Raw genomic sequence first — 11,938 nt, 5'->3', positions numbered from 1 at the left:
TTATATTCAAAACATTTACTTTCTACAATTGCTTGATGAACTTGTTTATAGCATTTTTCTGCAAAATACAATTTTAAAAAGTATTAAACATAGCATTGAAAATATAAAATAATCTTTTATTTCAGATAATGGCAATGGATATGAAGTATCCTATAATTTTGGTGCATTGTCGGACGACAGCTTAAATTTTGAACTTCTAGGGAAAATGTTGGCAACCATTCTTATTCAAGGAGGACCTGTCTTGCCAACATTTTCCCATACCATGATAGCATATGGCATTCAAGGGATGCAATGTGCTACAATAGAAACAGTCAAGGATACAAAGACAAAAACTATAATTGAAAATGTGAGAATCGATATTATACAAATATAGCCTTTGTATGAGGTCAATACAGGATATATCAGCCCAAAGAAGTAGTCCTCAGTCAATATACTTCTTTCAGGTCAATATATCCTTGTATCGACCTCATACAAAGGCTATATTTGTATAATATAACAATCAAATAGCGTATCGACTGACTAACAATATTTTGAAATATCAAAACAAATAACAGAAAAATCTACAATTCTCCTATGGACGCAACAAAACATTTAATAACATCACAATGAAAACTTTTGACCGCAAGCATCTTCTTGTTTTCATACTATTATCACTGATAAAGTATCATTGTTGAAGATAACAAATCGATATCTTTATTTTATAATAATAGTTCGAGTTATGTGTCAGATTTAGTTATGCCCACTATTTAAAAACGTATTATCTTATGATTTTAGTTGTCAAATAGTGTGAACTTGAGCATAATTGAAAAGTAATTTATTATTGAAATGCGCATTTGGCACAGTAGAATTGATACCGCTACTGTTATGAAGGAATGCATAAAATACATTTACCATATCAAAACAATAGTGAATGCTTACTAATCATGATTGGTTTTATAGTGAAAATGAAAAAAATAAGAATATGTGGTATGATTGCAGATGAGACAACTCACCACAAACGACCAAATGGCACAGAAAGTGTACAACTATAGGTCACTGTACGGTCTTCAACAGTAAGCAAAGAAGTCTGTAAGACATACATTTAAATACAAATGCTACAGAAACTTAACATTTTTATTAAGGGGCAAGCTGAAGCTCGCGCTGAGTCTGTATTGAAGACCCTATTGTGGCCTTCGACTGTTTTCTGCTCTTTGGTCGGGGTGTTGTCTCTTTGACACGTTCCCCATTTCCATTCTTAATTTCATTATCAATGATACATGTACTGTAAATGAGGTGATCGGCAGGTGAACGAAGCCAGATAATGATGTTCATCTTTACAGTCATTTCATTCATCCAATACAGTTTACCTGCTACTGATAGTCTTTGAAAAAGACATATTGTAGAAATCTTAACTTTGAACCATGAACATGAAATAAAGGTCACACGAATCCGCCTAGACGGACATGTACGAATTAAAATAATCCTTTACATTGAATATGGATGACCTTGTATTATCTGAGAAACAGATCAATTCACAATTATAAAGCTAGGACCAATGATTTATGAAAATGACTTTAACTACAAATCAAACATGCTAGATAGACATGTACATGTAACAATCATTCCATCCACCAAATATGTTTGACTCATTGTTGATAGTACTTAGCCTGGAACAATAAACATTGAATTATAAAGGTGAGGTCAAGGTCAGATGATACCTTTTAGACTAAAACTTTGGAACTTACCATTTATACCGTTATATTTCATAAATGATAGTAGCTTTTGACATATTTTTTTTCAGCTGATAAACAGTGACGACCTGACCAAACTAGCTGACGATGATGCCATAAACAACTTGATGACAGAGGCAGGGATTTCATTAAGATTAAATGAAAATACAAAAAATGGGATAATCAAAGGACTGATCATGCATGGCTCAACTGTTACCAAAAAACAAGCCATGTATGAACAGCTCTGGAAAGGAGCATACCATTTATCTTTGAGGACTTTATTAATTGAAAATCAAGGTATCATACTTTTATTTTTACTAAAATTAATGTGCTTAGAAAATATGACATTTTCCGTCGTCGTTAAATCGACACTGCTTTACGTGCAATCGTTGCAATTTCCGGCAATATCTTGATTTGATTGTATTTAGTTTAATACCATGATAAATTTCAATAATTTCAAATATGTTATTCTGGCTTCTCATTTTTTATATCGAGATCTTTTAAGGGCATACGATACAGTAGAGATCCCTCGTTGATTTTTTCTCGAAATTTTGGTAGAAGGTCAATTTCGATGTGTACTTTTGAAATATGCAAAGAAAAATATACCTTCATGACTTACTTCTCAGATAATTTGGTTCGAAATTTGCATATTTGAAGGGAAAACCCTGAAAGCTCATAAATAAGGACTTTTAAGGAAAGTTACAATACTTTTGAACGAACAGTCATAACTTTACCGGGTTTTTTTGTAAAATGTTCCCTTGATCCATGGCATCACCATGCTGTAACAAGTTTAAGGTTAAACCAAATTGTTATTTTCTGAATTTATATTACTATTAGTGAACTAAAGAAATTGACAATATTTTTGCGTCTATTCAGAAGTGCACAAAAAATTCGATCGTTGATTTTTTCTTCAAATTTTGGCTGAGCGTTCTTTAAACATTACTTGGTTGATTGCAAAAGAAAAAGCTGGGGGTCCATGTGCTTGTTTTTCCAATAAAAGCAATAAACCTTGATTTTTAATGGCAAACGGGACGTTTGCCAATAAGGCGCTAAACCACGTTGAAATAAGTTTTAATCGCAACAACGTCGTGAAATCATTCCCGCCGTTCACGATTACGCTATCAAGTTCAGTGGTATAGTCAAGGTTTTTTTTCGAAAGCCATGATATTAATCATCAAAATTTTCAAAGCTGGTTACTCGTAAAATAGCACAAAATATTTGCCAAACCTTTATGAATTGTTACGAAACTTGGATACAAAAAGTATTCTAGTAAATTACTTTAGAAAAGAAATGTTCGGAAACAAAAAAGATAAATCTAATAAAAAAAATTAATTTGCATCTCTGTCCGACATTAGTCCTACAATTCATGTAGACAACACAGCTTGAGCATAATTTTAATTATTCAAAAGGCCCCGACGTGACAAAATATGAAACAATTATAAAGTAAGTGGGATAATATAAAAACAAGGACAGTTGGTATGATTGTCAATGAGACAACTATCAACCATATAGTTCAAATTACGAAGATAAACACAATTAAGGGTCACCGTACGACCTTCAATAAAAACAAAAGCCACACCGTATAGTCAGCTTTAAAAAGCCCCGACATGAAAATGTGAACAATTCAAACAAGAAAACTAAAGGCCTACTCTATAGGCATTATATGAACGCAAAACCATATCCACATTAACTCGGGTCAGCTTAGAACTACTCTGAACATGTTTAAAAAGTGAATATTTAGAGCTGTTTCGAGCAAATTCATGTCGTAATTGTCTCAATATAGTCCATTATGGTGTAGTTAAACATTTCATAGGAAGTACAGCAGTCGGTATTAGAGCATGATTCTGTATCAATAGATAAGTCACCTAAGCTTGTCTTCAGGTTTTTTTTATTACGGTACATATAATTATTGACTTACTTGTCTGTACATGTATTATACCTCCAATCTAGGAGTGGGTGCAACCTTATTGTTTGTCCGTCCGTCCGGTGGTCCAACAAATATTTTGTTTCTTATCTGAGAAACTACCTTACAGAAAGACTTCATATTTGGTCAGCAGCTTAACAGCAATGAGTTGCAACGTGTGAACACTTATCTGGTCTGTCAGATACCTCATACTTCGATTTTCTCTCTCTCATAATATGTTCATAGGGATATGCTTAGCACATCAACGGGTGCGTTTTTGTTTTTTGTTTATCATACGGGGCTTATAACTATGTCTTTTTAACTGACAGTTCTTCTTCATACACATATATATTCCACTGGGTTAAACTCTTAAAATGTCGTTAAACTTATTAATGTACTTATTCAAAGTCAGGAACAGTATAGGCGTTTGTCTTTATTTATCATGTTATTTTGTCATTTTATTGATAGTCTCTGTTAAATTTATCTGTACAATTCTCCATACGATTTAGAGTTTGCCAAATGGTGTAGATATTATATATTGTTCAAGACTGTACGTTGATATCTAAATTACTTATTGGTCTTCTTGTGCAGTTGGGTTTCTGTCTCATCGACGTATTATTATTTACATATCTTTTATTCATTTCCTATATGAAATAAAACACATACAAAATTATGAATGTGGATTTGATTTTTTTCACATTTCAAGTTAATACTGTTAACTTCATTATTAATGAATGAATATAACAGTTCTCGTGATATGGCCGATTTTCTTATAGCAGGTACTTTTTTTCAAATTCGCGCAACCGGATTTATGACGTCAGTGGATTTTCCGCAAATGTGACTACATTTAAAGCGACGTCGCGAAATGCAATCGTTCTTAAAAGAAACATCGCGAAATTACAGCGTTCTGATTAACAACGTCGCGAAAACAACACTAAAAGTTTTGAAAACGTTATTATCTGCCCCTGCTACTGTATCGTATGCCCTTAGGTTTAGTAGTAAATAGTCAAAAAATATTTACCTTACTTGATTTAAAAAAAGATAAAACATGGCTTATTCTGGAATGAAGTTAAGAAATGTTAGTCCATTAAAATGGGGAAAAAGGGGGTAATGATAAAAATGTGAGCTTCTTGGTACACGTTAAAATAAGATACACATTTATATGTTAACTATATATAGGTCAGCTTGAGAAGATTCTATGCCACAAATGTGGATCTACTGAAACACTCCGTGCAGAAGCCCTTATGAAGCTGTTTGACATCACTAAATACGGCAGAAGAGGCAGTAACAATCGGAACAGGAGTGAGGAGGTGGCACAGAACTTTGAAAGTTTTGTTTATGATTGTGAAGGTAAATTGAAATAAGACACTACTTTGACAATTATTATCATTGACACGAGATATATGATATACATAAATGAGACAACAACGCAAGACAAAATACAAAAAAAAGAGGTAAACACACAGTAGGTCAAAGTCTGAATTGTTGAACTTAGAAAGTCTAGGACGAGCTAGAAAGTCGATGACGAGTTAAAAGAGACCATAAAAATTTTCAACGTTATCAACATCAATACAAAATTACCTAGAACTTTCTTTGTTGATAAATAAATTATCTCATTTCGTATCGGACCTCTTTGGAGTTTAGAATGATCACATGTTAAGCAATGTAAGAGAATATTGAATCAAAATGAATGGTTCTTTCCTGTTTTTTAAGTCATCACTAAAGTGGTTGTAAACAGTGATTGGAACCTCTTCAATGGAACCATTTAGATCTTAAAACTCACAATGAGATCTAGATTAAAACGATGACTCAAATGTGTAAAATGCAATTAATTATATAAATCAGGTCCATTTAGATATTGCTTTTCGCCGCATTTTCTTTTAGTGCAAACACTTTTTTTATGATTATTGTATTATTATCTTAATTACAGATGGTAAATGCTGCTATACTGATGGGAGGGTGACGATAGAAGATGTTCTAAAATTTGTAACAGGATGTAGTAATGTGCCACCTGGGGGTTTTGATGCCAGGTTTATTTTAGGATTTACAGAGGAAAAACGATACCCTAGTGTATCAACTTGCACTTTCGAAGTGACACTGCCATTGAACTTAACAGAATTCAAAATGTTTAAAGATGTCATGATAGAAGCAATTGTGTCTGGTCCGGGATTTGGTCAAGTTTAAAAAAAAATGGGAAATTATAAAAGCACGTCTGGATGACACCTTATACTGCATCTGAATGAGGGGGTACGCTGGTTTACTTTCGTCATTCCCGTCAAAGTAATCTATCTAACGTATTTCTTTCTCATAAAATAGTATCGGCATTTTTAGGATTTGCAAATGGAAGCTTCCTTAAATTTGGCAGCTGGCTTCATGTCGGCATGTTTTCTTTTTCATGTGATACGTTCTCACTTATGAATAAAATTATTCTTACACATAAAAATTATGCATGACATTTTTGTCGCTTTTTATAAGGAAATACAATACAGTTCAAAGCTTTCTTAAATTTTGACTGTAAGCTCCTTTTATTTCTTGCTAATGATACATTTGCTACCAACACTAAGTTAACAGTAAAAAATGCATGATTGACAAGGACATAGTACAGCTTACCGTTGATTTTTTTTTTAAATTTCTGTCTGTTTAGGAAGGTTCCCTACGGGTGACTACCATTAATCGTAATATCTATATGATTTGCAATGTTATATTTCAGCTTAAGTAAAAAAAAAAAAAAAAATATTTGAATTTAAAAGGTCAGGCACAGTTTTAAATACAACGTTAACCAATTCAGGCTTCAAATGGAAATAAATATAGAAGTATTGCCAGTTAAATGGGTCTGAAAACTAATTAAAATCATGTTGCCATTGAAGTACTACATTGACAATATAGTATTACCATGGTTTTATCTAAGCGTCATCCTCAATTATCTTTGTAAACCTAATGTGTAACATTTTATTACTCAACTTATATAATACTTTTTCCAACAGTTTGACTAGCTTTTTATTCATACAGACTCTAATCTTATTTTGCCATGCAAATGGCTTTTTATGAATAAATAGAATGCATATCAAATCCGAAATTATTATTTTTCAAATTATATATATATTTTTTTAATTACCTTTTCTATGATCTTCTATAATCTTACAATTCGAAATATATATTGTAAGAATTTGTTCGCCGCTAATGTTTTATTAGTTATAACTATGAATTTCTTGTTTCAATCAATAAAGGCTGAATTGTTGTTTTTAAAGATTTATTATACGTTCTTAACAGAAACATGACATTGGTAATAAGATATATCTGGTTCTTCATATAAAAAAGAAGATGTGGTATGATTGCCAATGAGACAACTGTCCACAAGAGACAAAAATGACACAGAAATTAAGAACTATAGGTCACCGTTCGGCCTTCAACAATGAGCAAAGCCCATACCGCATAGTCAGCTATAAAAGGCCCCGAAATGACAATGTAAAACAATTCAAACGAGAAAACTAACGGCCTTAGTTTTATTTATTTTTCATTTCGAGGCTATTTGGTATGGTTATATCCTTTGATGAAGGTCGTATGGTGGCCTATATTTGCTAACTAGTACTCGGTTAGGTAAGAGCAACCTAAAGAATTAAAATCTAACAAACAGTAGGTGCAGTTTTTGGTCGAAAGTTAATTATTTTCTGATTATTTTGTAGTGTATATACTAGTTAAGACATCATGCCACAGTAAATTTCCCCAAACGATTCTACCGATTAAAAGCTTGCTTGTACTTTTTTACTTTCATTTTCGTGACCGAGCACCGGTGTGACCTAGCAAAGAGTAGGTTACCTGTCTTAAAAAAAGTCGGTTATATGGAAATAGTCAATTATTTGCATTCAAATCTTGAGGTAAATGTGCTACGAAGTATATTTATAAATATTTTGTACAAAGTTCGAGGGCTTTTTTTAGTCGTAGGTGATTCCCGAGTCGTTATTTGTCTTCATCAAAGACGTAAATTGGCATACAAAAGTTCAAGTTATACATGAAAAATCCGGAATAAAATGGTTTTTATTAGGCTTAAATTAGCGGTTCAAATATTGGACAGCTGTTTGAATTCATCAACTAAGTTGATTCATATGGTTTTGCAATGGTGGTATTAAACTATCTAACCGACTCTTTCTTTACATTCGTATAATATTTTAGCAACAACGAAATCAATCCTGGATTGGTTAGGTTAGTCATCGATCTGGTGCAGGTATTTAAACATCTTCATATACAAAGTTGCAATCCAAGTTCATCTTCCATGAAACTTAAATAACTTTGTTTGAGCTGACACCGAAGAAATGAGTGGCTACCGATTTCATCATAGTACCAAGTACCAAATCCAAATAAATAAACAATTCAGCCAAATAAGGCACTTTTAATAACAACTTGTGGAATGTACAATCTGTAAAAATTAAATGATTGAATGGCTTTAAAGCTTCTTAAGTAAAATTAAAAGATGCAGAGGTCGAAGCCTGATCAGTTGGGGAAATTAGCGTAAAGACAGCTCTGAATTTTGATTGTGATTAGGTACTTGACACCGCATAGGTTTCTGTCACAGAATAAATGTGGTAAAAGAACTGAAAAAAATGAAATTGAGTTTTACCTATTGTCCTCCAATATATAAAATTTAAATACACGGTTTGATTCAGCATATCCAATTACACCTAGATTTAATTAATTTATGTAAAACTAACCCACCACGAAGTTGTTAAGATATTTCCAAAAAATTGTGAAAATTGAAAATCTAAGTACATGTTTAGATTAAGGAATATCAAATATTTTGGATCAAACCTTATATATTGAAATTGCTAAAGAATTTTATACAAAGTATTATAACAGTATCGTGTGGGTTATTTTTAAGCAAACGATTAGGACCATATCATCATTCTCAAACTTCCTTTAATTGGCATGAATCCTTGTGATACAATATCATAGAGATTCATGGACTAATGGTCAAGTTATTGTCCAGAAACATGTAAAATCCTTGTTTTGTCTGACCCCATATTTCTAAATTATATGATCCATTATCCTCAAAAGTAATCCAAACATTTCCTTGGAGGTAGGGGACCTTGTGGTACAATTTCATTGAGATCCATATACTTATCAACAAGTTATTGTACTTCAACAAGAACAATAAAATTGAGAATGGAAATGGGGAATGTGTCAAAGAGACAACAACCCGACCATAGAGCAGACAACAGCCGAAGGCCACCAATGGGTCTTCAACGCAGCGAGAAACTCCCGCACCCTGAGGCGTCCTTCAGCAGGCCCCTAAACAAATATGTATACTAGTTCAGTGATAATGGACGTCATACTAAACTCCAAATTATATATATATACACAAGAAACTAAAATTAAAAATGATACAAGACTAACAAAGGCCAGAGGCTCCTGACTTGGGACAGGCGCAAAAATGCGGCGGGGTTAAACATGTTTTTTGAGATCTCAACCCTCCCCCTATACCTCTAGCCAATGTAGAAAAAACAAACGTACAACATACGCACAGTAAAACTCAGTTTAAGAGAAGTCCGAGTCCGATGTCAGAATAGGAAACAAAAGAAAATAAACAAAATGACAATAATACATAAATAACGACTACTAGCAGTTACTGACATGCCAGCTTTAGACCTCAATTAAACTGATTGAAAGATTATGTCTTCGTCATATGAATATCAGGCACAATCCCTCCTGTTAGGGGTTTAGTATTATACCGTCATAAAATATATGAGAAGAACATAACCCGTGTCATGCCAACAACTGGTTTTAGAATAAATATGTTTAATTCCGATGCAAAGACCCTATAAGTGAATCAATATTAAAGCCAAAATATGCAATTTTTAATGACCTGACAACAGTATCGTAACTATATCCCTTCTTAATAAGTCTGTTTAAAGGTTTTGTTAGCTTTTGAGGTGAATACTGACATTTTTGTGCTTTGTAAAGAATATTACCATAAAAGATTGGATGTGAAATACCCGAACGTATAAGATATCTGCATGTTGAGTTATATTTACGAATGATGTCCTTATACCGATGATAAAATTTAGTAAATGTTTTGACTAGTTTATGATATCGAAAACCCTGGTGTAATAATTTTTCAGTAATATATAAATTTCTCTCGCTAAAATCTAATACGTTGTTACATACACGAGCGAATCGTACAAGTTGAGATATATAAACACCATAAGATGGTGACAAGGGAACATCACCATCTAAAAATGGATAATTAACGATAGGAAATGAAAAATCATCTCTTTTATCATAAATTTTTGTATTAAGCTTAATACCTGTTTTGACCCCTAATTCCTAAAAAGATGGGACAGTACAAGTAACACCAAAAAATAAATCCTGACCTTCCTGTTACAATGTATGATGTAGAATCTTGTGGTACAATTTCATCGAGATCGTTACACTTATACTCAAGATATTGGCTCGAAATCAAATGTCTTCGGACAACGACGAACACAATTTAATAACATTATACGACCTTAAAATTTGTGTGGTCGTATACAAGGAGGCGGAAGATATCAAAGGGTCAATAAAAACTCATAAGTCGGAAAGATAACGACAAAAAAAATAAAACATCGACATATGAATGAAAACATCTGAAAATCAACATGCTGACTATATAGGAGAGGGATTTCTTAAGGGTTTTCGTCATGTCAAAAGCTTGTGTTATTGTAGGTTTATAAACATGTACTTAGATTTTCAATTTTCACAATTTTTTGGAAATATCTTAACAACTTCGTGGTGGGTTAGTTTTACATAAATTAATTAAATCTAGGTGTAATTGGATATGCTGAATCAAACCGTGTATTTAAATTTTATATATTGGAGGACAATAGGTAAAACTCAATTTCATTTTTTTCAGTTCTTTTACCACATTTATTCTGTGACAGAAACCTATGCGGTGTCAAGTACCTAATCACAATCAAAATTCAGAGCTGTCTTTACGCTAATTTCCCCAACTGATCAGGCTTCGACCTCTGCATCTTTTAATTTTACTTAAGAAGCTTTAAAGCCATTCAATCATTTAATTTTTACAGATTGTACATTCCACAAGTTGTTATTAAAAGTGCCTTATTTGGCTGAATTGTTTATTTATTTGGATTTGGTACTTGGTACTATGATGAAATCGGTAGCCACTCATTTCTTCGGTGTCAGCTCAAACAAAGTTATTTAAGTTTCATGGAAGATGAACTTGGATTGCAACTTTGTATATGAAGATGTTTAAATACCTGCACCAGATCGATGACTAACCTAACCAATCCAGGATTGATTTCGTTGTTGCTAAAATATTATACGAATGTAAAGAAAGAGTCGGTTAGATAGTTTAATACCACCATTGCAAAACCATATGAATCAACTTAGTTGATGAATTCAAACAGCTGTCCAATATTTGAACCGCTAATTTAAGCCTAATAAAAACCATTTTATTCCGGATTTTTCATGTATAACTTGAACTTTTGTATGCCAATTTACGTCTTTGATGAAGACAAATAACGACTCGGGAATCACCTACGACTAAAAAAAGCCCTCGAACTTTGTACAAAATATTTATAAATATACTTCGTAGCACATTTACCTCAAGATTTGAATGCAAATAATTGACTATTTCCATATAACCGACTTTTTTTAAGACAGGTAACCTACTCTTTGCTAGGTCACACCGGTGCTCGGTCACGAAAATGAAAGTAAAAAAGTACAAGCAAGCTTTTAATCGGTAGAATCGTTTGGGGAAATTTACTGTGGCATGATGTCTTAACTAGTATATACACTACAAAATAATCAGAAAATAATTAACTTTCGACCAAAAACTGCACCTACTGTTTGTTAGATTTTAATTCTTTAGGTTGCTCTTACCTAACCGAGTACTAGTTAGCAAATATAGGCCACCATACGACCTTCATCAAAGGATATAACCATACCAAATAGCCTCGAAATGAAAAATAAATAAAACTAAGGCCGTTAGTTTTCTCGTTTGAATTGTTTTACATTGTCATTTCGGGGCCTTTTATAGCTGACTATGCGGTATGGGCTTTGCTCATTGTTGAAGGCCGAACGGTGACCTATAGTTCTTAATTTCTGTGTCATTTTTGTCTCTTGTGGACAGTTGTCTCATTGGCAATCATACCACATCTTCTTTTTTATATGAAGAACCAGATATATCTTATTACCAATGTCATGTTTCTGTTAAGAACGTATAATAAATCTTTAAAAACAACAATTCAGCCTTTATTGATTGAAACAAGAAATTCATAGTTATAACTAATAAAACATTAGCGGCGAACAAATTCTTACAATATATATTTCG

The 11,938-nt window shown here is 32.7% G+C and overlaps 1 protein-coding gene across 1 annotated transcript; it reads left to right on the top strand.

Annotated features, from left to right (window-relative positions):
- Positions 1 to 246: 246 nt before the first annotated feature.
- LOC127719205 (G2/M phase-specific E3 ubiquitin-protein ligase-like) lies at positions 247 to 6,758 on the top strand. The gene is made up of 4 exons (XM_052225224.1): positions 247 to 346; positions 1,781 to 2,006; positions 4,792 to 4,962; positions 5,543 to 6,758. Exons 1-4 carry the CDS (start codon positions 263 to 265, stop codon positions 5,794 to 5,796), a joined length of 735 nt encoding a protein of 244 aa, XP_052081184.1. The 5' UTR covers positions 247 to 262; the 3' UTR covers positions 5,797 to 6,758.
- The last annotated feature ends 5,180 nt before the right edge of the window (positions 6,759 to 11,938 follow it).

Source organism: Mytilus californianus, unplaced genomic scaffold, assembly GCF_021869535.1.
Source record: "Mytilus californianus isolate M0D057914Y unplaced genomic scaffold, xbMytCali1.0.p SCAF_101, whole genome shotgun sequence".
NCBI lineage: Eukaryota > Metazoa > Mollusca > Bivalvia > Mytilida > Mytilidae > Mytilus > Mytilus californianus.
This window is presented reverse-complemented; position numbering and strand designations above follow the sequence as displayed.